The 25109-nt window shown below is 50.4% G+C and overlaps 9 protein-coding genes across 9 annotated transcripts; 4 read left to right on the top strand and 5 right to left on the bottom strand.

Moving 5' to 3' along the window:
• Positions 1-57: 57 nt before the first annotated feature.
• On the bottom strand, positions 58-867 carry HO133_001169 (uncharacterized protein; the record flags this gene model as incomplete). The annotated part of the gene is made up of 2 exons (XM_037292099.1): positions 58-566; positions 672-867. The coding sequence occupies 2 exons, from the start codon at positions 865-867 to the stop codon at positions 58-60; spliced, it is 705 nt and encodes a 234-aa protein (XP_037151518.1).
• Positions 868-1795: 928 nt separating this feature from the next.
• On the bottom strand, positions 1796-3920 carry HO133_001168 (uncharacterized protein; the record flags this gene model as incomplete). Its single annotated transcript, XM_037292098.1, has 6 exons — positions 1796-3075; positions 3144-3428; positions 3486-3557; positions 3683-3727; positions 3789-3845; positions 3917-3920. 6 exons carry the CDS (start codon positions 3918-3920, stop codon positions 1796-1798), a joined length of 1743 nt encoding a protein of 580 aa, XP_037151517.1.
• Positions 3921-4323: 403 nt separating this feature from the next.
• HO133_001167 (uncharacterized protein) lies at positions 4324-5412 on the top strand (the record flags this gene model as incomplete). The annotated part of the gene is made up of 3 exons (XM_037292097.1): positions 4324-4402; positions 4742-4855; positions 4943-5412. The coding sequence occupies 3 exons, from the start codon at positions 4324-4326 to the stop codon at positions 5410-5412; spliced, it is 663 nt and encodes a 220-aa protein (XP_037151516.1).
• Positions 5413-5531: 119 nt separating this feature from the next.
• Positions 5532-7771, bottom strand: HO133_001166 (uncharacterized protein; the record flags this gene model as incomplete). The annotated part of the gene is made up of 2 exons (XM_037292096.1): positions 5532-6958; positions 7018-7771. 2 exons carry the CDS (start codon positions 7769-7771, stop codon positions 5532-5534), a joined length of 2181 nt encoding a protein of 726 aa, XP_037151515.1.
• A 324-nt stretch (positions 7772-8095) lies between these two features.
• Positions 8096-13540, top strand: HO133_001165 (uncharacterized protein; the record flags this gene model as incomplete). The annotated part of the gene is made up of 2 exons (XM_037292095.1): positions 8096-8488; positions 8537-13540. The coding sequence occupies 2 exons, from the start codon at positions 8096-8098 to the stop codon at positions 13538-13540; spliced, it is 5397 nt and encodes a 1798-aa protein (XP_037151514.1).
• A 364-nt stretch (positions 13541-13904) lies between these two features.
• On the bottom strand, positions 13905-15921 carry HO133_001164 (uncharacterized protein; the record flags this gene model as incomplete). The annotated part of the gene is made up of 2 exons (XM_037292094.1): positions 13905-14259; positions 14651-15921. The coding sequence occupies 2 exons, from the start codon at positions 15919-15921 to the stop codon at positions 13905-13907; spliced, it is 1626 nt and encodes a 541-aa protein (XP_037151513.1).
• Positions 15922-18454: 2533 nt separating this feature from the next.
• Positions 18455-19729, bottom strand: HO133_001163 (uncharacterized protein; the record flags this gene model as incomplete). Its single annotated transcript, XM_037292093.1, has 3 exons — positions 18455-18637; positions 18705-18983; positions 19055-19729. 3 exons carry the CDS (start codon positions 19727-19729, stop codon positions 18455-18457), a joined length of 1137 nt encoding a protein of 378 aa, XP_037151512.1.
• A 571-nt stretch (positions 19730-20300) lies between these two features.
• Positions 20301-21591, top strand: HO133_001162 (uncharacterized protein; the record flags this gene model as incomplete). The annotated part of the gene is made up of 3 exons (XM_037292092.1): positions 20301-20423; positions 20475-20636; positions 20689-21591. 3 exons carry the CDS (start codon positions 20301-20303, stop codon positions 21589-21591), a joined length of 1188 nt encoding a protein of 395 aa, XP_037151511.1.
• Positions 21592-22662: 1071 nt separating this feature from the next.
• Positions 22663-24783, top strand: HO133_001161 (uncharacterized protein; the record flags this gene model as incomplete). Its single annotated transcript, XM_037292091.1, has 1 exon — positions 22663-24783. One exon carries the CDS (start codon positions 22663-22665, stop codon positions 24781-24783), a length of 2121 nt encoding a protein of 706 aa, XP_037151510.1.
• Between the last annotated feature and the right edge of the window lie 326 nt (positions 24784-25109).

Raw genomic sequence — 25109 nt, 5'->3', positions numbered from 1 at the left:
ATGGGTATCCAGCCGTTACTCCTTGCCACACCAAGAATGCAATTCCTGTAGAACGCCTTACTTCAACATCTCCCTCACCCTTTCAATCCTCCCAAGCCTACTCTCCAGTACCTCCAACCTCGTCCTCTTCTCCTTATCTCTTCCCTCCAAGACAGCCACCCTCTCCTCCAACTTCGCCCTCGCTTTCCTCTCTGTAGCCACCATCTCATTGGCCTCCGTAAACAGCTGTGCCGATAGTTCCTCCAGCTCCTCATTTGTCTGACTGACTCTTGATTCGGCCGCTTTTCGCAGCGACTGTTCCCGTGTAAGCATAGTTAAGAGCTCTGCATTCTCTCGGTTGTTTGTGTGGCTTGTCTGGTCTGCTGGGGTGGATGACGGTGGCTGTGAGGTGGCACGTCGATTGGAAGGGAGGAGATGAGAAATTCGAGACTGGAGATGGTTGCGCTGGGCCCCAGCCGCTGAAGTGGGCCGGGATGGAGGTTGGGCATTTGTATTGGGGTCGGAGGTGGGTTTATTGGATGATTTGAGCTGGCGAAGCTCATCTTCGTAGTCTGCGAGTTTGTCGACTAGAGCAAGGTTTAGCATCCTGAAGCGCCAAAATTCGATGTAGAGTGGAGAGGCCTTGTTGCGAACAATTTGTGTAGTTGGCCGACGGGAAGAAGAGAACGTACCTGCAGCCGTTGCTTTGCCAGTCAATAGCTTGACCTGTGTCTCAAGCTCTGCAATTCTTCTTTGTGCATCTTCTGCGATTGGAGGATGTGAATGAGACAGGTCAGCTCCACATTTGTGGCATGTCTTGGTGAAAGATGTGATTGGGATTGGTGCGGCAGGCGAAGATTGTAGTATTGTTGTGGTTACTGAGGACATATCATGGTAGTCTCAAATGGAAAGAAATGGATGGATCAGAGATTGTCCAAGTGATGGACGCTCCTCGTGGTGAAGTTCCTGTCTGTGGATTTGTAACCCAGCTGTAATGACTGTTGGTGAATACGAAGTCGATATTATGGAATTCAATGCGCCTTCATCCCTGCCATATACCAACGGACGCTTGCGCAATGATCGACAGGGTCCAGTTTCAGACTCAGAGCCCTTAATCACGTGACTGCGACGAGAACTCCTCTACCAACACCATCAGCGCTCAAAGTGAACAGAGCCCGGTTGACTACTCACTTTCGCCTTTGCAAATCAGATGTGTTCGTGTTATGTGAGTTGGAGATGGTTTGGATGGTGAGAGTTGTATGTTTTGTTGTTGACTGATTGGATTTTTGAATGCAATTATGTAGCAACAGAAAATCCTGGTTGCAATTGAACACCAACTCACCTGGCACCCAGTCACCTTAAACCACACTTTGAAAGTCTATGCAATTGATAAAAACTGTTTGCAATCTAGTGTACATGTAAAAATTGACCAACGTAGGCCATGTACCCCATGTCTATGACAATACCGCTGTCGTAAATCCTCCTGCAAGCTCACAGAACCCCCCTGAGGACTTGAAAAGAAAGAATCCGACGCCTGAGCGAAACTTTTCCACTCATGCTTATAGATTAGTCAAGGGATGAGCATAAGCTCTGTGGTCCACAACAGCCAGCTGTATCCAGGAATGTCCATGTAAAGCGAGTAGCTATACATCGATGCATCTGCGCGTCAGGTGGCGACCCATAACGCCTGTGAAATGATGAGATAATGGATGGAGATGAGGAGAGATCTTCGGGTGAAGCGTGAGGATGGGAGAATTCCGCATGTGCTGTAAAGAATCTGGTTGATAGCCCTGTTTCACATCGATGGGCTGGGCGTCTAGGAGGCAATAGCACGAGCAGCTTGGTTGCCGTTCTTCCTCTTCTTCTCAGGCTTTGAGACTGTACTCCAGCCATCACCCTCAAGCGCATCAGCACTGAGATCAGGTGTGCCGGCAGCTGAAGAGCCGTTCGTTTGCGCACCCCCATCAGGGACGTCTCGTACAACTTCCTTGGGCTTAATGGCTTTGTCTTCCGTAACAAGTCCATTCTCTTCAGCCGCTTGAGCTTCCTCATCTTCTTCGTCCGCTGCAGCATTGTCTTCATTGGCTGTCCTTCGAAGGATTTCGTAGCTTCTGCCTGGGGGAGGAGCTGATGCGCCATTTTCCTTCTCCTGTGCTTGACCGTTGGCCTTCTTTTGCTCTTGGCCGTTGACCTTCTCCTGGGGTGATATTTGTTTCCACGCAGGGGTTTGCTCAGTCTTGTTGGCTTGGTCGGCGTCCCGAGCAATTTTCTTTTCCTCGCGAGCCTTTTCTTCCGCGGCTTTCTTATCAGCACGCGCCTTTTCGTCTGCTTCTTTCTTCTCACGGATAGCAATCTGGCGTCTCTCTTCGACCTCTTTGTCACGAGTAGCGGTATCGATGGGCTTAGCTGCGCCAAAAGGGCTAGCTTTCGAGTCTGCAGCAGGTGCAGCGTCAGATGAGTTCGCATCAGAAGGTGCCTCAGAAACAGTGCGTTTTGCGAGGTTCAATTTTGGACGCGTCGTGGGAGCCGCTGGTGCACCGGCCGGAGAAGGCGGTGTGCTGAGCTCACGGTTCGGAATAGCTGGGGATTTGGCGGCCTGAACAGGTTGCACGGGCGGAGCAGGCGGTGCGTCGGGCCTCATTTTCGTTCTCCATTGGCTGTCCTGCTCGGCCGCGGTCGGTGCTCGCTCCACTGGCGGTCTCTCCACGAACTCACGCCTTGGAGGTCGTGAACCATCTTGGGATCGCCCTTCTCCCCATGCTGGCGAGTTCCGTCTATTTGGCGGTCCATCACGGCTCACTGGACGATCAAAACTTCGAGCTGTTGATCCCGTCGGTAGAGTCGGCGTAAGTGGACCTTTGCGATCCCAATTCCCGAAGTCTCGTACCTTCCCATCACCTTGCTCGTACCCAGCTCGGCGACCACCACGTTCACCACGTTCACCACGGTCACTGCCAGCATCAGAGGCACTATCGAACCCTCCACGCCCAGAGCCGAAACCACCTCTCTCTGACACTCGTCGCTGTCCAGGAACATCTGCAAGAGGGCCTTTCCGTGTCCAGTCGCCGAACTCACGAGCATCAGGTCGGTCCTTTTCTGCAATGCGTAAGACTAGTTAGCAGTCGACCTGTCTCGCGATCCAAACTCAGCGCGATGTGACTTACGCGGCTCTGCAACGCTGACCCTAATATTCCGGCCCTGAAATTGGGTATTGTTGGCATCCAAAGCTTTCTTCAATCCATCCAATGTTGCGAATTCTGCATAACCGAAGCCTTTCGGCTTTCTCTCCAGCTTGTCTTCGACAATGCGGACGCTCGTCACTTCACAGCCGGAGAAAAAATCTGTGATATCACCCTCTGTGGCGTCAAAAGACATGTTCCCAAGATGCACCGTATACGGAGGTTTGGTAGGCAATGGTAGCTGCTCGCGCACGGAGTAGCCTCCCCGATCTGCTTTCTTCGGTCAGCCTCTTGGTTTTCTCCTTATGGTCAAACTCGTGTACACACCTGCCATGCCTCCAAAACCTCCTCCAGAATTGTATGAACGATCGCCGCCATAACCTCCGCGACCACTGGGTGCTGCACAAATCAGCCTGCACCCTTGCTTCCCTGAATGCCCCCCAGAATGTGGACAAGATTCTTACCAGCTAGATAGTCAAAGTATTAGCACAGTCTTAATTAGGTGAACTGGAAGAAGTACGTACATGGCATTGGCATATCCTCCATCTCATCGGCCCATGAACCGAGGGCTGGAAGGCTTGTCAGCAGCTGTCACATCTCCGCGGGTGCGACGTGGGCTCCAAAGCATACTCGAATCCGTGAGGAATGTCCCCAGATCCATCTTCTCGCCCTTCGTCTTTTTTGGAGCTATTCACAAAGTTGTCAGCATATTGCACCTATTGAGGTCGCCATGACCGGTGTGGCAGTGGCTAATTTACCCATGTTTGCGGCTCAGTATCCCACGCTCTTACGAGCGTCCACCGGCCTAGATTCTGAAAGCTGCGAGTTGCAGCAGCGATTTACCTGTTGAGAAGTTGTTCACGTTATTTGCGGGTGATACCAAAATCTGGTACCGTTGTGTGAAATCTTGCTGTTGAGATTCGTATGGGTTTGAGAATATACTCTAATTATTTTAGCCGACGATCCTCTAGCGTGCCGCTACGCCCTATCAACCTCTTCTCTGTTAAAGTATTCTGTCACTCTGAAGGAAGATTTTCACAGTCTTTGCATGAAATGCGAAGATGGAATGCAGGCTGGTACTTCATCAATCACTAGATTACCTCTTATAGTGAATGAACTCTAAGGCAAAAATGGTTGTAGCTTGTTGAGGACATTATTATTCGAAATGGAGCAGCCCAACAAGCCATATGGCTTTCCAGCCAGAGAGATTCTTATACCGGCGTTGAAAGTCGGTGCATTGAGTGGTGAGCCTATCTTTTGAACATATGGACTCTTGCATAACATGGCTGTATCTCCTACCATCTCTGTCTGGAAAAGGAATTACCAACTGGCAGATGACTACTCTATTTTGTGATTTTGTTTGTCTTCGGGTCGCCTCACACATACAGAAGAATGATAAGAGCCCTAAATTTGGAAAAACTCTTTTCTTACGCACGCTAGGATTGAAATATGAGTGGGAGGAATCGATCTTTCATCTGAAAGAAGGACCCAGATTCCGCTTGTCGTTTGATCATCTTCAGCTCAGCTCATCAATTCATGAGTTGCTGTCACTCAATCGAGACCTTTTGCTCACATAACCTCAGGAACTACTGGCATTCTCTATGGCAGCGTCGCAGGTGTCCTTCGCTCCGCCCATCCCATTCTTTTTGCCGTTGCGGCCGGCATCCAATGGTCTGCCCTTGGCAGCACGTTCTGGGGTTAGTCATTATCAAAGATTCTAGACGTGATCATTCGCGAGACCCTTTCCAACCCTGTTCACACTGACCCATTTGTACAATCTCTAGCGACCAGAGCCACCATACTCCACACCTACTACCCCAGCCCATCCCAAAAGGACCGCCTCACAGCCAGCACCTTTGCCGGCGGCATAACTGGCGGCACAATCGGTGGACTATTTCGCGGTCCGCGCAACGTCATCCCTGGCACAATCATGTTCACACTTTTCGGCTATATAGGGCAAACAGTCTATGACGCGCTTGATGCGCGACATACGGCGCAAGTTGCTTCTGAAGCTCAGGCAGCGGCAGAAGGTAAGAAAGCAGATAGGAAGCGTTTCTGGGAGTGGTTTGCAGAGATGAAATGGAGTCCTTTGACGGTACTGAGCGATGAGGACTATGGCAATATGCTGAAGGAGAAGTTGTTGAGGGTAGAGGCCGAGATTGCTTTGGTGGATGAGGAGGTGGACAGGTTGAGGAGGGAGGAGAGGAGGATGGAGGAGCGGCAAGGCAAGGAGCCTTCAAAGTCAACGACGTAGAAAAGGTCACTGGTCACGCGCTTTCCGGGTTATGGATCCCTGATTGCCTGTCTGGCATGGATTCTGACTAATGAGCCCGACGCTATGTAAGGCGCGCAAACAGACGGATGCAAACCAAGTCACCCGTCGTCATCATCCCACCCCTTTTCAGCTTCAGCCCACCCACAACCCCATCGCCGTCCTTCCTTTTCACCACCCAACCGTAAATCTCTGGCATACGCGTCATCCTCCCGCCAGCATCTCGCCACAAAGTCATCACCGACAGTGACCAGCTCCCCTCTTGGACTCCACGTCAGCCCAGTCATTTCTCTGCTGTGGCCTCGAATCAGTGCCGAGCCATGCTGGTATATGGGGATTGTGTCTTCCAGGCGAGTGGAGAGGCCACTGCCGCTATCTGTTCGTGTTAAAGAGGGCCGGCTTCTTGGGAACGGTGAGTCCGAAGACGGCATCCGCTGGTGGTTCGAGCGCTGTATGTATCTTTCATCTGTCGGAAATAGCACGGCACAGCCATCGCTGCTTCCCACCGCGAGCATCTCGCTCTGGTCGTCCTTTGCAGGCCGTAAAGCAGATTTGACATAAAACGTGGTTGCATGAAATTTTGGATGTCGAAAACCATAGATTGGCCCCAGGCCTTCTTTCTCAGAACCACCAGATCTTCGGGGCTTCAAGAATGATTTGGAAAGCTCTGGTGCATGACCTAGTATCAGATGCGATGTCGAGTACGCATAGATGGTGTTATCTCTACACAACGCGTACAGTCGTCCACCATCGCCGCTTAGCGACAGAGAAGTTAGGCCGAAATGACGGTGCTTGTTGTGGCTGTCGGGCTGTCGGGTGCTTGACAAAGGTGTTGCCCGGCTTCGGCGGTGATTGTGTGTGGTACGGAGATCCCATAGCTTGACACTAGCGTTTGCTTCGGATGCGGTGAGGAAAAGATGCTCTCGTCCAGGGTGCAGGAACGAGAGTGCCGTGATGGAAACGTCGCCTCTCCTGCCGGGAGACTCCGTCTTGGAGGGTGCATCGAAACTTGGTGCGAGCCTGCCGCTGGCAGCTGCATTGGTCGACGCTGGTTGCCGGCTTGCGTGTGCCTCGAAGATGGTATTGACAGAGCGAGCCCATGTCAGTTTATTCGGCACAGAGCTTCGGGTAGTGCTAATGCTGGAGGGTTCGAGCGAGACTCTGATGTCCCGGACAGGAGCATCAAATCCCTTGCATCGCAGATCCCATATTTGCACGCTGCCGTCGCGACTTGAGCTTGCGAGAACGTTTGAGCTACCTGGCTGGAAGCAGACTTGTTTGACAGAAGAGACGTGGCCGGCTAAGGTGTAGGTGGCTCGTTGGGTGGGCATGTCGATAACTTGCGAGGTCTGATCTCCGGATGCCGTTGCTAATAGAAGATCATCCCGAGAAAAGGCTAAGTCGAGGATGGCATTTGAATGCGGCCGAAATGCTAAGTATGCCTTTGAAAATTCTGGCTTTTCGCCCTTCGCACTCTCGAGCAACCTCACACCTCCGTCCTCGTCTCCAATGGCAACAAGAGTGTTGGCTAAAAAACTTAAGTCAGCGCATCTGAGACAATACATACGGCATTCAGTCAAAACTTACTGTTGCAGCTTGTAGTACAGAACGGTATCGTGTGGTCTGATGGCGCTGCGACATTCATGCAAACATGTGCATCTTCGGGTCTGGTCGAGAAGTGGGTCGTCTCCTGTTGCCACTCCGACATCCCAACGCTACGACCAAAGCACCGGAGTTCTGATGCTCTCCTCTGGATACCGATCTCTCGCCGTAAGTATCTTCCCTGGCAGCCATGATAATTGGAGCCGATGATGCGCTCGATGGACTTTGGCTGCCTGCCATATCTCCGGAAAGGATCTTCGGCGTCGTCTCTAGACTCATTTGTACCTGTGTCACTGCCCTCATCTTCCGAAATCTCCAATGACTGGTTACGTATCCTTTTCAGAGGTGACGAGCGATCTGGTGTCATGTCTAGAGAATCAGGTATTTTTCGCTTCCTCCTCTTCGAGCCAAGCACGACTCCTTCGCCATCGCCTTCGAATATTTGTACGGTATCTTTTGTTGATGTCCTTCGCCCTTTGCGATTTGACGCCGACGCTGTAATGTCTCTCAATGCCTGCCTCGACGCACCAATCCGGCCACCTCGTTCCAGGGAAGACTTTGGTGTGAAGAATCGCGTGAAAGTTCTGGGTGTTATTGTTGGTGCTTTACGTGGTTTGCTGCCATGTCTTTTGTCCAGGGTGGGAAGCACAGGTGACGAACCCAGGTTCTCTCTGCTCGTCGAGGTTGCACGGCTGGATAGAGGGTTCTCTTGCGACCCAAGTGGGGTTTGATCCTCCATTACTGTAGTATTAGGTGGGCATAGTGATAGTAGAGTTGTACAATCGTAAATGGAAGCCGAAAGCAACAGAAAGCAATAATGCTGGAGAAGAGTCAGATGTTCTCCGTTTTGCTATATTGGGAAGTCGCGCTGCTACACGTCTCGGCAACCACGTCGGCTTTAAGCCCTCAATCACGGAAGCTCTAGCCGCACTTTCTCGGGTACTTTTTCCCTGCGAAGATTTAAAGAATATTTCTCCAGCACAGTATAACCAGCACGTATAAACAAAGACTTTACTTCAACCCGTACAATGTGAGCAACGGACACATAGAAATTGATAGTACTATGGCGCCCATCAAGCGCAAGAATGATGCTGCCGCTGAGGGTGCTCGACTCGCGAAGAAGCACAAGCCGTCCACCTACCCTCAGAAGCTGTCCATCTTGAGAGAAGAGGAGCCAGCATTTCCTCGTGGAGGGGCAAGCATTCTGACCCCGCTGGAACACAAACGGATTCAGATCCAAGCAAAACAAGATGTACTCTTCGAGCAGAGTACGGGCAAGAAAGCGGCCCGGAACGAGTTTGAAGACGAAGAAAACGATGAGGACATGCCTGATCAACTTAGTGGGCCCACCGAGAAGAGCAAGAGCAAGAGCAAGTCAAAACCTAGAGACAATAAGGGCAAGAAAAATGGCGGCGTTGAGAAGGCAGCATTGCGTATTGAAGGGTTGAGCTACAAGGTATAAATGCCAATTACCTGGCGAAGCGATGACTAAATATTCTTTCAGCGGCTCGTACCTGGTTCATTGGTCCTTGGACAAATTTCTCAGATCAATCGTTATGATGTTGCTTTGAATCTACCCAACAACCTTACGGGCTACGTTTCCCTCACTTCGATATCGGACAAGTTGACAAAGCGAATTGAAGCCCTGGCAGCAGATGAGGAGAACGCAGACGAGCAGGATGCGGACACGAAAGTCGACCTCAAAAGTCTATTTTCTGTTGGACAGTACCTGCGAGCCTACGTGATTTCCACACAGAAAGAAGCAGCCACAGGCGCGAAAGGCAAGAGACACATCGAGCTCTCAATCAATCCTCGAGAGGCAAACTCTGGTCTCAACAAGGCCGACTACGTGACGAATAGCATGGTGCAAGCTTCTGTACTAAGTGTGGAAGATCATGGTTTGATAATGGATCTCGGAACTGGAGACGTAGGCTTTCGGGGTTTCATGTCGTCTAAAGAGTTAGGCCCGAATATTGACATATCAAGCATCGAAGAAGGGTCCGTCTATCTATGCCTCATCACTGGCAAGAGCTCCACTGGCAGCATTATCAAACTCTCGGCGGATCCACATAAGATAGGCAATATCAAGAAGGGCAACTTTCTCACCAGCGCACCAACAGTGGACTCGTTCCTACCCGGAACGGCCGTTGATGTCTTGGTGTCCGAGACCGCGCCCTCAGGAATCGCTGGCAAAGTAATGGGTCTGCTCAACGTTACTGCGGATTTGATACACTCAGGAGCTGCTGCGAGCGGCAAAGATCTCGAGAAGAAATACCCGCCTGGAAGCAAGATCAAGGGGCGCATTATATGTACGTTCCCGACTGCGGAAGAGAAAAAGCTTGGTATCTCCTTACAGGATCATATCGTATACTGGAGACCTAAGACCACAACTACTGCATCTGTAACAGAAAAACCGTTACCCACCGAAATGCTACCAATCTCAAGCACTGTCGATGAGGCGAAAGTTGTCAAAGTCGAGCAAGGCACTGGATTGCTCGTCGATGTCGGAGTGAAAGGTGTTCGAGGCTTTGTCCACATCTCAAGGATATCGGATGGCAAGATTGAGACTCTGGCGGAATCTACTGGAGCATACAAGCTTGGGTCAGTCCACAAAGCTCGAATTATTGGCTATAATTCCCTGGATGGGTTATTCATAGTTTCTATGGAGCCGAAGGTCATCAGCCAGGCCTTCCTACGCATGGAGGATATAAAGGTCGGACAGGTGGTCAAAGGCACGGTGGAAAAGATGCTGGTCAACGAAACCGGTGTAAATGGTGTTATAGTCAGGATTGCAGAAGGCATCACAGGCCTGGTGCCTGAGGTACATCTGGCAGACATTCGCTTGCAGCATCCTGAGAAGAAGTTCAAGGAGGGCTCATCAGTCACCGCAAGGGTATTATCTACGATGCCAGAGAAAAGACAGATCCGTCTAACCCTCAAGAAAACTCTTGTCAATAGCGACGCTAAAATTTGGACGTCATACGAGGACCTGAAGCCCGGCCTTCAAGCTCCTGGGACCCTTGTCAATATCTTGCCATCTGGCGCCGTGGTACAATTCTACGGTTCTGTACGTGGTTTTCTACCAGTATCGGAGATGAGCGAATCTTTCATCCAAGACCCCAAACAACATTTCCGCACAGGTCAAGTTGTTAATGTCCATATCGTTACTGTCGATTCGTCAGATGAGCGGATGATAGTATCGTGCAAAGATCCGTCAGCATTTGGAGCTGCTCAGCAGGAGGCGTTCAAAAGCCTAAAGCCTGGAGAAACAGCCGTCGGTAATGTAACAGAAAAGACCAGCGAGGAGATCATAGTAACACTCGAACCGGCAGGACTGAAAGCGATTTTGCCGATTGAGCATCTTGCAGATGGTTCAGCTCAGAAGTGCCATTCTTTAGCTAAGAGGATCAGAGTGGGCCAAATCTTGAAAGAGCTGATGATCTTAAGCAAGCAAGAAGCGAAGCACCTGATCAGACTCACGAGCAAGCCCAGCCTTATCAAAGTTTCAAAAGAGGACAAATTAATGAAGGCTTTTGAAGACGTAGTGGAGGGCTCTGAGGTCCGAGGATTTGTACAGAACATTACCCCAACAGGTGTTTTTGTGCAATTCGCGAGTGATCTCACTGGCCTTCTCCTCAAGCAGCATTTACCCGATGAAGCAGCTCTGCTGCCTAATTTTGGCATGCGCAGGAATCAGTCAATATCACCGCGGATTCTGTCTGTGGACCATCGCCAGAGACGCTTTCTATTGACAATGAAGGCGTTGCCAGGTCTTGAACAGTCAGAGAGCAAGAAAGCTGCAGCTGCCAACTCTTTCGATATGAATTTATCTAATCCTGTAGACGAGGTCTCGACAAGCGTTGAAGATTTCACTCTAGGCAAGTTGACGAAGGCCAAGATTGTGTCCATCAAGGAAACACAGATAAACGTCCAACTAGCAGACGCTGTGCAAGGACGTATTGATGTTTCAGAAGTGTTTGATAGTTGTGAAGAAATCAACGATCGAAAGTCTCCTCTGAAGAAATTCCACACCAAACAGATACTCCCTGTTCGTATCTTAGGGATGCACGATTCCAGGAATCACCGATTCCTGCCGATCACACACCGAGGCAAAGCGCCAGTGTTCGAACTTACAGCAAAGTCAAGCAACCAGAGCTCAACAAATCTGGACATTTTGACGATTGACAAAGTTGAAGCCGGCTCTTCGTGGCTTGTGTTTGTCAACAACGTTGCAGATGACTGTCTCTGGGTCAATCTCTCGCCAAATGTTCGTGGCCGAATCCGAGCCATTGATGTCTCAGACGACGTATCTCAACTCAATGATTTGTCGAAGAACTTCCCGATTGGTTCGGTATTGAGGGCAAAGGTACTGAAGGTCGACGTTGAAAACAATCGACTTGATCTATCCGCGAGGTCCGACGGATCTTCAGCTTCTTTGACACTGAAGAATCTGTCCAAAAGCATGGTCTTGCCCGGAAGGATCACCAAAGTCACAGAACGTCAAGTCATGGTTCAACTTAGCGAGTCGCTCTCTGCACCAGTCCACCTCGTGGACTTGGCTGACGACTATTCCAAAGCTGACCCGACTGCATACGAGAAGAATCAAACCGTCCGAGTGTGGATCAAGGCCATAGATGTTCCCAACAAGAAGATCACACTGTCAGCCAGGCCTTCTAAGGTCCTAAGCTCCTCATTGCCCGTTAAAGACCCGGATATTGGGTCCATATCTCAGCTCAAAGTTAACGATATCAGGAGAGGCTTTGTCAAGAATGTTGCCGATAACGGAATCTTTGTCTCTTTGGCCAGCAACGTTACCGCCTTTATCAGGATCTCGGATCTATCGGATGCTTTTCTCAAAGACTGGAAATCGGATTTTGAAATTGACCAGTTGGTGGAGGGCAAAATCATCGCTGTCGATTCATTGCTCAATCATGTCCAGATGAGCTTGAAGAAGTCACAGCTTGACAAGGACTACAAACCACCTCTCGCTTTCTCAGATATGAAATTGGGGCAAGTAATCACAGGAAAGGTCCGAAAGGTAGAAGACTTTGGAGTTTTCGTCGTGGTGGATGACTCTGCCAATGTTAGCGGTCTCTGCCATCGAACCAAGATGTCTGACCGACCCGGTGCCAACCCGAACAAGCTATACGAAGAAGGCGATACAGTTCAAGCAAAGGTGCTGAATATCAACAAGGAGAAGAAGCAGATCTCGTTCGGACTGAAGGCTTCCTATTTTGGTAAGCAATTCAGAGATAAGGATGCTGCAATGAATGCTAGTAGTCCAGAAGATAGCGACATTGGGGATGCTAGTGATAGCAATGGTTTCATGGGTGAGGCGGATAGAAAGGGACTTGGCGCTTTACTGGGGGCTCACGAAGACCAATCCTCGGACGATGAATTTAATATGGACGATGTGCAAGACATAGATGATAACCTCGGAATGGATGACGGAGGTGTAGACCTTCCCCAAGAGGAATCTAGAGCTCCCAGCACTGCAAACGGTCTCCAAGGTCTCAGCACAGGCGGTTTCGACTGGACCGGCGGCATGTCCGCGGCCGACAACAGAGACGCCCAATCTGAGACCGACGCAGAACCATCCCAATTCAAGAAGAAAAAACGGAGAAAAGCCGAGATCAAAATCGACAAAACCGGCGACCTCGACGCCAACGGCCCACAGTCTATCGCAGACTTCGAACGCCTTCTCCTCGGCCAGCCAAATTCCTCCGTGCTCTGGCTCAGCTATATGGCGTTCCAGCTCCAGCTCAGCGAGGTCAACAAAGCGCGTGAGATTGCAGAAAGAGCCCTCAAGACAATCAACATCCGCGAAGAGACCGAGAAAATGAACATTTGGATCGGGCTGCTCAATCTGGAGAACACTTACGGAACCGATGAATCCTTAGCTGATATCTTCAAGCGGGCATGCCAGTACAATGACAGCCAAGAGATCCACGAGCGTCTGATAAGCATCTACATCCAGTCTGGACATGACTCGAAAGCGGACGATCTGTTCCAAACTACGATCAAGAAGCATGGCAAATCCCCAGATCTCTATATCAACTATGCAAATTTCCTCATGACTACACTAGCGGCTCCAGATCGCGCTCGTGCGCTATTACCTCGGGCAATGCAGTCCTTACCTTCTCATACGCATCTAGCTCTTACCAGCAAGTTCGCCCAAGTGGAATTCACGTCCTCGAACGGCGATCCAGAACGAGGGCGCACGCTCTTCGAAACACTGCTTGCGCAATGGCCCAAACGCTTGGATTTGTGGAACGTGCTGCTCGACTTGGAGATCAAACAAAGAGACAAGGAGGTCATTCGACGGCTCTTTGAGCGAGTAACTGGGAGCGGACCCTCGCTCAAGGCTAGACCGGCCAAGTTTTTCTTCAAGAAATGGCTTGAGTATGAGGGTAAGGAGGGGGATAGCAAGAGCCAGGAGAGGGTGAAGGCGCTGGCGGCGGATTATGTCAGAGCGCAGGGGAAGCAGGTTGATGTTGAGCAGACTTGATATATAGCTGATGATTTGATGCAATGTTGCCCAATATCGAAAACAATAGCTTTCACGTCCCTTTAGATGTTTCGATGATCAATTTCGTAGTTTGATTGAACATTGGCGGGCTTCTGAACATTGGAAATGGCATCCATGTCAGGACTGCAACGGCGTCAAGTGAGTCTCATGTACAGCCGCGAGTAAGTCATGTGTTCCTATCAACATTCAAAGACTTAGACATAGGTGTTTCAAGTTGGTAAATTATTCCGAAATAGCTCCTTTCTAATACTCAGCCAAAGTCAGAATCTATTTTCCGCCACCCCATTCACCTATTCCGAACGTGGAAGGGTGCCATGCGAGAGCAGACTGGTACCCATCCCAATCACAAGGCTTCCAGGCCACTCCTCATGCCCGCGTAGCGCAAAATAACCGTGATCCGCTCCACGCTCCCCGTAGTCGTCCACCCGCCAATCTTCACGGGGAAACTGAACGTGTTCACACACGCCATGTTCAGCTGCGTCGCCGCGGCCCCGACCCCGAGCCACGTGCTCGTGTCGTCGCTGAACCCGCTCTGGATCTTCACTTCCACGGTGCAGCTGTTGTATGTCTTTTGGACCGGGAGTCGGAACTGGTCGTCGGCGCCGGCGTTGTGGAAGTTGCCGATGATGTGGTTGGAGGGCAGGAGGCGGATGGCGGCGCCGCAGTCTGTGAACCTGGGTCTGCGGCGGGCGAAGGGGCTGGTGTTGGTGAAGCAGTGGGCTACGCTGTTGGCGGAGGGGGAGGGGGAGGAGGAGGAGGAGGAGGAGGAGGAAACGTTGGTGGGGGGTGTTGTCGATGTGAGGTTCACTGGGTGGTGGATGGGAGAGAGGTCTGATGTTGGAGGAACGGCGAGGGAAAGGGCTGTGGAGGCGATTACGGTGAGCAGGGAAAGGATTCGACATAGAATTATCATCGTGCACAACTTTGGTGGCAGGAGAACGGAAACCATTGCGTTCTGGGAATCGACCCTTCGACATAAAATGCCAATGCGCGTTTTGTCGCATATGGCAGAGCCGTCTTTGGCGTGGTCTAAAGCGCACCATGCGTGCCTATCCTGTCATGCAGAAGATCCACACGCTCGAGAGTTACTGCATTATCGAGACATTTGCGGCGTCCGTTACACGGACGCCCCCCACGGCCACATAGAAATTATCCGCGGTGCTACCAACATCCGCGGTACCACCCACGGGATACTTGACACCAACGACACACTTTGTCATGATCTCATGCGCAGTGTATGCTACATCAACCATCCGGAAGGTGTCTGTCCGGGTCATGTCGGGGTTCTTGACAAATATGGCGCACTGGCCAAATATCCACTTCTGGTTTCGTGGTAGCGAGAGGTTAATGTCTGCAGAAGCTGTGTAGCCAAAAGTTTGCAGAAACATCGGATTCGGGTATCTCAGAATGATTTGGTTGATGACGAATTGGCAATCTTCCACAGCTGCAGGCTTCAATTGGATGGAGTAGGGATTGAAACAGGTGACTGGGTAGCTTGGAGGTGCTTCGATGCTTCCCGAGAGGTTCGTTGAGGCCAGAACCAGGTTCGAGGTGCTCAGTGCGCCTTCTGGTACCATGCTTTGTCTGCCCGTCGAGGGCGAAGAGCCCTGCGGTGGAACAGAAGCTCTCTTTTCCACGCTAACACTCGGCGCAGGAGAAATGGTCGAATCGTTGACCTCATACTCTCCAATTGACGACTCAGAATTCGACGTTGTGCGTAGTACGCTACGTTGTATATCCCCTTCGGAAAGATCGAGATCTGACAACAAAGATATGTTGGACTGGCGTGCAGCGTCGCTGTCTTGCAGTCCTAGAACGCCGACGTAAAAAGAATTGTTCGGTGAACCGATGGCAGTCGTCCCTCCTGCAAGAATCTGCTGGTCTTGGATGCATTCTTTCAAGATCTTGTTTGCGGCAAGGACAACATTGAAAAGCTGTAACGTTTGTTCCTGGTGCTTTTCCACACACGCGACAATGATGACACACCGATCACGATGCCATCGAGAGAGGTACCATTTGCCAGACTGATCTTTGAAGGATCTGTAGTTGAAGAGGAGGTCCTGGAAAAGAAGGCCGTCTTGTTGGAGGAGGATCTCATTGATAATCCAGGAGCAGTCCGATATAACATTCATGAGGTCCGGCTGCGGTACGTGACGTCCACGCGATGGGCGAGGAAAGCATGTGGTAGGATAGACTGGGTAGTCTTGCACCGAATTTGTTAGATTGATCTGCGATACGGCCCCTAGAGATACATCATTGGTCAGGCTCAGGCTTTGTGACCTTGTGTTAGATGGATATGCTAGGGACGCCGGATTAATTAGTACGAGCAGAATAGGGACCCAAATGCCGAAGAAGTCCATGGCAGTCGCGTTTGCAACCCTTGCTAGAAGCCGCAAGTATAGAAGATTCTGTGTTGTCTTGAAAAGGAGGATAATGTATCAGAATCTAAAGGAGAGCCATTTTCGAACTTGTGACATTGCATCCCCAGGGCGCGGCCAGTGTGCAAGTTGCAAAACTCGCGGCGGGTGTAGGCAAGCTGGCGAACAAATCATTTCACGGCTTGGAGATGAATTTATTTTCTCAGTTGCAGGGGCGCGTTGCGCTTGCAAGGCGCGTAATAGAGCCATAGAACCGGGATTTCGACAGGTTCAAACACATCATTGTCAATCACTTCACAAGCGAAACAGACACTTGCTTCACCAACAAGACTCTTCCTGGGAACAACAGCTTTTTGGTTCGCGATGCCATTCGCCAAGACGAATTTGCTTCTGCTCTTCGCCCTCTTGACATCTCAATCTCTCACTCTGAGCATTCCGCAAGCAACGAATCCAACCGCTCTTCTTGCAGGCAATCATACCCTGAATAGCGAGGTGCACTGCTACTCAAACAATCCCTACATGTTCAACAGGCCCAGCGCTCGAGATTGCATGAGCGCCATTCGCCGCCTTCCTTCTAGCCACATCCATGGCACATTCCACGGTCCCGGCAGTGGTGAAGACCAATTTAAGCTGCCTGTCTCAAAGTCATGGGGTGAATGTCAAGTCTTCGTCGAACTTAAAAGCCTCATGCCCGAGGATGGTACTTGGCTGGGACTTAGTCTGGCGGCGACGCAACTGACAAGTGCATGTGCAGACCGTGAGGGTTACCTTTCAAAGAGGGGCGGTTGGACGGATGCAGGGGATCATGACAGGATTAGGATCACCGTGCAATCCATAGGGCAAAACGCTTGACAAGGTTGGCGATGAGACGATCGCGGGTGTCGAGGCGTAAGCCGGATGTCTTGCTTAACGGCTTCAAAGCATGGCGAAGGCATGTCGCTGATTTTCTCTGGCTAATGAACGGCGTTGGCTCCCAAAAGATATTGATGAGATATTGATGAGATCAAAACTAGTGGGTGGGCCCCACACTGTGTATCTGTGTGCAAATGATGCACCGACGTCGCCTGCACTAAGACTGCATTTTGTACTGCATCCACCTCTACGTGCTTTGTTCACGGTGGAACCGATCGTAGAGGAACCAAAGACCCGACAAGATAGTCATTACGGCGGGAGCAAAGATGTTTTGAGATGCTTCCCTACCGCCTGTTCCACCTAATTGAGAGGCCAAAAACCCCATAATCCCAAAGCCGAGCCCTGCGGCCATGAGATAATGTGCCGCAAAGGGGGTGCCAGAGTTTGGTTCTACTTTCGAGCCATGTCGCCCGAGATAGCCTCCACCAAGCACAGCAGTGTATCATTTTCCTTGGCGATCTCCCGTCATGTTGTTATGAATGAGGTAATGAATGCAGCTTCGCCGCAAGTGCCTTGCCATGGTGTTTGCCCATTTCAGCAGACGATCCAAGATCACACGTCAGGCAGCACGATTCTCTGCGAGAAGGGATCAGAACTGATGAATGGATTGGAGACAGCCAGCTTTGTGGCCTTTTGAGATGACCTACTTAGAGAAGATCTTTGGATTGCAAATCGGTGTTGACAATTAGATCGGCCCGCCTCGCGTCTGGAGCGGTTGCGCGCGCTTAGATAGGTAGTCTTGGCACCAATCCAAGTAGGTTCCGAACTTCCGTTATGAAGACCCAGTGATACGCTTTACTCTGTTAATATTTGGGGATGTAACTTGCTCGTTGTGAACAACAACTCGGTGCAAGTAGCCGAGGCGAAGATACCTCTTCTGAGGGATCATCGAAGCATAGAAGGCCTCTTTGGGCTTTTCGACAGTAATGCAGGACCCACAAAGTGTGTTGTGGACAATTTTTCTTCGCATAATGACGAATATTATCTTGAATGCGTTCAATGTGTCGGTTTTTGACCTTTGATCGAGCTCGACACGCGAAACTCGAATGCATTCGAGGGATAGGTGCAGTGTGGAAGGGCCGCAATTCCAAAGTCATCCGCGAGGTATTTGGGAGAAGGATAGCGCGCTGTAACAGAGGCCGGTAGTGGTACTGTCCATTCATAAAGAAGACATATACACTGCTATTCGCAAGGAAGTCAGAAAATGGGGTGTGCGTAGAGGAGTTTTGGCTAATGTTTGCATTCCTTAGATGGTTAACTTCCCTAGATCTAGCTTCCCTCCATCATACCTCTGCTCTTCTCGCGTCTTTCAGGAAACATGCCCTTTAGGTACCCCAACCACCGGGTGCAGACTGTTAGCCGCGGATCAGTCCTCCTTCTTAAACACCCCATCCTCCTCCGAGCTTTCTGTATCTGCGGCCTCAGTATCCTCAGACAGCAGGGTGTCCGCCTACTCAACATGGTCCTCTGCCTACCAAGAGAAGCAGACAACATGATCAAGAAGTTCGCGATCAAACTCAGCAAAATTCCCTGCTACCGCTTCCGCAAGCCGTGATCTCAAGCTCTTCAGCCTTTCCTGATAGATTTGACGAAGCATTGTGCACTAGTAGTCGTTCAGATGTTCCGCATACCACTCTTTGTTGTCTTTGACATATTTTGCTCTCTCCTCAGGGTCGATGCTTTCCAGGCTTCCGACGTCTTTGTGTTCAGGCTCATAGAGTTCGTCTGCTGAGTCTATGAAAACAGGCGGGCGTGTTAGGAAGAGGAGTGGCACGAGCTTGATGTACTTCCAATCTAAGACAGCGACAGGTCGCCGCCGTCATCTACGAAGATGTTCCACTGGGAAAGGTCACCACAACGAGCATTGTGACCATGTCGTGAGGACTCTCGGCTTTGGCGCACGATTCTGGGAAAGCTGCTTGAAGACTGCTGATCCCAGTTGCAAGCAGCTCTAGCTCCCCCATTCGATCTTCGAAGAGTGCCTCGTCTGATTTCTCGTAAGAATCGTTGAGAAGGAAGAATACTGATTGGTCCAGAAAGGTTCCCTTGAACCGGAAGGACTCGGACTTGTACGCTAGAGTAACGTTTTGGACATCAAGCTTCGCCATTGCGAGAAGTGCTAAATAGTAGTCCTGCAAAGACTTGAACGGCTCCCGGGATAAATCATATGATAAATGGTTCTCTAAGGGAAAAGATTGCTCACACATCGCCCGACGAAGAACTCCAGCTCATTATCTGTATGGCGCATGTAAATACTGCCGATCTTGATGGAGGTGATACTGGCTAGTTGAGCTGACCAACCTCCCGCCGTCTCAGCAAGGCGAACTTCGGTGTCATATCTCATGGCTCGCCAAGAACAGTGCGGGTCACGGCCAGAGGTAATTCGGTCCATGAGAACCCACTCGAGGCCCAGTCCATTCCGGGTGGATGAGTCATAGGCATAGATGGTTGGGACCGGGATAGATGTGAAATGTCTAACCAGCTCAGCCGTGGCCACTTCAGATTCCACTTTGTAACACGGATCGACGGGGAAAGCAACGCAAAAGACGTAATCTCTGGCCGTGGTTTGGATACTGTAGATTCTGTTGAATCCGCCGTTGGTGAGAAATCTGATAGAGACGTCTTCATTATGCTTGCAACCGAGACGTTCCGGGAAAGGCCATACAGTCTCTTTGATTCCGTCGATGCTTGGTCCACTCGGCCAATTTGGGTCTGGGAGGAAATAGCCGCGCTCGTGAGACCATCGCATACCATTTCTTTGGGCCTCTAGAGAGAACACAGGTGGCGCTCCTGTCAAGACCTGTATCGGAGACTCCGGCCTTGGTATACTCCTAAACACGTCAGATGCACCATGTACTGGGGCGCTAGTGGAATCCATGTCTGTGATGAAATCAAAATGAGGTTACTTCAAAGCATTATTCGTTCTATGAGATGTAGAAAATCCTTCCTTACGTTCGGTAAAATGATAATGGTTAAGGAGTTGACAATGAGCCTTCATTCTTTGTTCTATGTGTAAGCCACATTGAAGAGACAGGTGCTTGAGATATTCCAGAGGAGGATGAGATGGATCCATTTGTCCTGTGGCTCAAGAGAGTATTGTTTGGGTGCTATCATTGCTGATATCGATCAAACAATAAAGAGAAGTTTTGGGCAACATTGAGACTCTTAGCTGCGATTAATACAAGATTTGGCCCACTAAAAAGCATAGTAGCTGCACACACAGTTACTGTCCTTGAAATAATTGGTCAACCTGGTGGAAAAGACGATTCAAATGGAAAAAAGCCAGGTCTCAACGAACCAATTCTCGACGTTTCGGCTTCTACGAGTACTCGGCAGCACTAGCGCCGATATGGATTAGGGCAGAAAATGTTTAGCGAATTTCCTCCAGAGCTGTTTCCGAGGCACATATTTTTCTATTACTCCTCGAGCCGCTTTCGATCGCAGCAAGAATGACAGAACGCAGAACAGCCCATGGGCCAGGACCTGATACCAAGGGCGGCGGCTTTAGAGGTGGACCAAAGCGGTGGACCGGTGGTGGGCCTGCGCCCGCAAGACACATACCATGGCCGGAAGTATGACATACTGAACCCCAAAGATAACGTAGCTTACAAGTCGCGCGTCAGATCTTTAAGCACCACATCTCCGTTGTCGAAGGCCATCTGAAGATGATTGACATGGTCCGGAAGCACACCGTCGAAGGATCGGGCAATTACCGCACGATCATGGGCTGTGTGGATCGAGCGAAGGAGATGCTACAAGTCTCGAAGCAGATTTCGAGAACGTTTGTATGGACACTTTGAGCTCATGATACAGCGGCTATATACTAACAAGAACTAGGTCCCACCATCGAACCATCGTGAGCAAGTGCCATTGGGATCTTCTTCCGCCTCTATGTATCCCGGATACTCGCCTGCGGATCATGAGTATGGAAAAGCGGCCGAGGAGTATGGCAAAGCTGCTGCGGAAGCCAGAGCTAAGGGTATAGAGCTGAAGCACCCAGATGCCGAATACGTAATTGGTCAGGCTAAAGGTGTTAAGAGAAGCACATTGGCGGGCATCCGGGAAGCGCAGGCTGCTAAGGGTAAGGCAAGCGGTAGTGGCGGTGGCAGTGGAAGTGGTAGGGGCTCAGGATCTGAGGGCCCCATGAAGCAGGAACCCAGAAAGTCGGCTACCGCGAACGGGAAAGCGAGTACTGAGAAGGTTCAAGAAGCCACTCTGGAAGGCGATAATCCATATTTCATCATCGACACCAAGCCTACGCCTGTCGACATACCAGGAATGTCCTCCCAATCTCTCAAACGAAGCGCCTCTCCTCCAGAAGCTGTCGAAGCTAAGAAGCATAAGAAAGCAAAGAACACGCATGACGGCGACATACCTAGAGGCGAAGACACCCAGGAGGCCAAGACCGAAGACATATCTGACCAGGTTGATGCGCGGATGAAGGAGAAGGAGAAAAAGCGGAAGATGAAAGAGGAGAAGAAGCGCAAGCGGGAATCAGAAGACGAGCCTGCCGTAGGGTCTGAGGATTTTCAGCCCGCTGTCGAAGCTTCTGCCACCGCCGCAGAGGCGGAGAGCCCTAAGAAGAAGAAGGCTAAGCAGACTGAGGAAGAGGCGCTACCAGATCGGACTGCGTCGAAGAAGCGACTTGGCGAGGACAAGGGGGAAGCAGAGGATGGCGAGGGCAAGAAGAAGAAAAAGCGAAAGAAGAGTAAGGATTCGGCAACAGCTAGTGATGGATAAGCTCATTGTTGCTTTGAAGCCTGTAGCAAGAGTGATTTACTGGCTACCCTTAGCATGTTCCTCGATTGAGTACCTTAGGACTCTAGGAGAATGATGTACGTAGCTCCTTCTTGATCTACGGCAGGGTTTATGGATACTAAGAATTGGCGGCTGTACTCTATTAAAGCTTCTTTTGACCTATATATATGATGAAGAAGTAAGGTAAGAGTAATAACTTGAAGCCGAATATCACGGATGTAGAACTAAGATACTGTACCTTACTAACTGTCAAGATATAAGATATCTAAATGTTGCGGAATGCTACTGTAGCTTCTCATTGCCTACTTTACCTATCTACGTCAGCTTTTATCTCCGCGTTATGTGTTACCTGCCCGATGATTTATGATTTATGATTTACTGCCCAACCTGCCTTTTTCTCCCTCTTCCTTCCTCACCCAATAATCTCCCTCCGTCGCCGCGCTTTTCCAATCATTTGCCTGTCTATATCCAAAACATCAACGGCTGAATTCCTTGACGAATCATCATACTTTAGCGTTCGAGACAGCCCTGCATCTGCATCTTCTCAATCTCCGTACCCGCTCTTCCTCCGTATCCTCATCTGCTTACCGCGCTCCCCTTGGACTCCACTCGGATCAAGTTTGCCTTTTCAGATCACAAGAGCTTTTGAGAAGTACTCGGTATTTTCTAAAACACTCTTCCCCGTGACGCCATCCAAGATTATTGTACTCCACACGGGACAACCTTGCACCGTGCTCTCACTGGGACCTCTCAAAAGCAGGCTGCCGCTTCTCAAACATCTTTTTTCCGCTGACACCATCCACAATGCTTTCGACTCCACCCAGGATAACCCTGCCTTTTCTGATCACTTCGACTTTTTAGAAGCGAATCTCCACCTTTTGAAACATTCCTCCCCGTTGATGCCATCCAGGTCTCGGATTCTGTTTGACTCCGCACAGGAGAACGTTGAACACAACGGCCTTCTAAAAGCAGAGCGTTGCTTCCGAAACATCTTTGTCCGCCGACATTTGCCGCCAATCCCAAACTTTCGGCTCTCTGGCCACATTGATCGCCATGGGTACAAGAGCAGAGCAGCTACAGATGCCGTCAACAGCAATCAAAGAGACTAAAGAACCCTCCAGTCCAGAGATGTCTCTTTCCCCTACCGCTCCTTCGCTGCCTCCAACCTCGAACCCGAAAACAAACCCCGGTTCAAGTCCTGGTGCTGCAGGACAGTCCCGCTGGGTCCCAATGCCCTACGAGCCAACCAGAATAAGCACCACGAGGAAAAACCCATCCATAGAAAGGTTCCTGGGTAGCTCTCATGGACATTTCGTGCGCGGCGTAGTCTCCGCAACCAGCAACGGTTCATCCGCGCAAGGCTCAGGAACCGAAAGTGGACTTCCATCCGCTTCAAATCCCACACCGAAGTCATTCAGCCGCTCGACTGCTGAATCTCTACTTGGTGTGTTGAGTAAGATTGGAGTCTGGTACTTGAATATAATCACTGCACTTTTCGGGGTTGATGCTTGGGCAAGATTGATGCAGCGGACTGCAGAGATAATACCCAGCACTGAGAGTACTGTAGCTGCAGCACCTCCGGATGTCATCAAGACTGTACCAATGCCACTGTTTCCAATCCGTGTGTTCTACGGGAAGCCTCCTCCGTTTTCTCTGGAAGCACAAAAGCGCAAGATGCGCTGGAGATACCGTTGGTTTTTCGACCTTGCCCCGGAAATCATTCAGGAGCCAGATGTCCAGCACATCAAAGAGACCGTTCAACAGTATATTGATTTCATCGCCCCAGAGACGGAAGCAATTTCCGTGGAATTGTTGGCGCAAGGAGCTTTCAATCAAGCATACAATATTACTGCCGAGAACAAGGCTACAGGGTTTTGCAAGGAATACGTCTTCCGTGTTGCGCTACCTATCTATCCCCATTACAAAGTTGAGAGCGACGTCGCCACGACCGAATTCGTCAGGCATACGACTACTGTGCCTGTCCCCATCATTTACGCTTTCGATTCTTCTCCGAGCAATAAGCTTGGCTTCGAATGGATGCTTATGGAGAAGGTCAAAGGGGTATCCCTCTACGACGTATGGGATACGATGGGGTACAATACCAAGCAGGAACTCACCAAAGTCGTTGCAAAATGGATGGATCAGCTCTCGCGACTCAAATTCAACACAACTGGTTCTCTCTACTGCCGTCTAAGAGCTCGTCAGATGGAGTTCTACATGGGACCTACGTTACATAGCCGACTGTACGAAGGTGATAGGCTTCTGCATGACATTCACCGAGGACCTTTTGAATCACTCCACGCCCTTTATGATGCAGTGCTCGATGCAACAGAGAGACACATTAATGATCCCAGACATAGCGCTCGTCTTGCGCTGGAAGCTACGATGTCTGACGAAGAACCGTCGAGTTCGGAAGACGGATCATCTGATAATCCTCAGCAAGCTGGCCAGAAGTCTGAAGAAGAGATTTTGGATGAAGCAGACGAGGAGGACCGAAGGAATGAGCGACACTACGGCGTTACAGAGGTCGATCTATCGTGGCTACCCGAGGAGCTACGAACCTATAGGAATCTACTATCAAAACTGTGCCCGTCTACCCCCGAGCCGATGATTACAATGCTCACGCACCCTGATCTTTCGACCCCAAACATTTTCGTCAACGAATCTGGCGCACCAGTGGCTCTGATAGACTGGGAAAGAGCTCGGATCGAGCCAACTGCCCTTTTCAAGGCCTTGCCACAATTCTTGACCAATGACTTCAGTACCGACCCAGACTACTTCTACGTCCCTACAGGGCCTACGATTAGCAGCGAAAAAAAGCGACCTAAGGTCTACTTCTACGGGGATGACGATCTGGCACGAATAAGGGGCCAGAGTGAAGAGACCTATACGCAGGTCATGGGCAGGATTCAGAAGACCCACCTTCGCGCATTCTATCGAGAAGAGCTGAAGCGATTGCAATCTCCTATATGCAAGGCCTTGAATCGAGACCCAGAGAGCTTAGAGCAGCAGCTGATCAGCCGAATCTACTGGCCAGACAATGCACCGCCCAACTCTGCTACCGACTGGGCACTAGAGCATCTTGGCGAGTCAAATCTGGCTGACTCGGATCAGGAGCATGCTAATGAAGACGAAGAGGAGCTTGAGGAAGGCGGGGAAAAACGAGATGCATGAAGTTATAGATAACACAACGGTTAACACTATTGGTACCTAACGCCCCCCGTGTAAACCAATCTCCAATCATAAGCAAGCGATCATACGCCCATTCTTCGGTTTCTAATCCCTCTATTCTGCAAAAAAGTTGCTGTGCCCAGCCCGTTTGCCTTTCACTGGTCTTCGTACTTCGCCCAGGATAAGTCTAAAAAGCCTCATAGGGAAGACCCAGAGCCGGACTGGTGTGCAGAACCTCAGGGGTTAAGCAGCCGCTCTACATTATTCCGATACTACCTGAAGTTTCACTCTGCATATTTATGGACGGACATGAGGCAATAGTGACTCAT

The sequence above is a fragment of the Letharia lupina genome (assembly GCF_014066315.1).
Source record: "Letharia lupina isolate WasteWater1 chromosome Unknown contig_12, whole genome shotgun sequence".
Taxonomy (NCBI): domain Eukaryota; kingdom Fungi; phylum Ascomycota; class Lecanoromycetes; order Lecanorales; family Parmeliaceae; genus Letharia; species Letharia lupina.
This window is presented reverse-complemented; position numbering and strand designations above follow the sequence as displayed.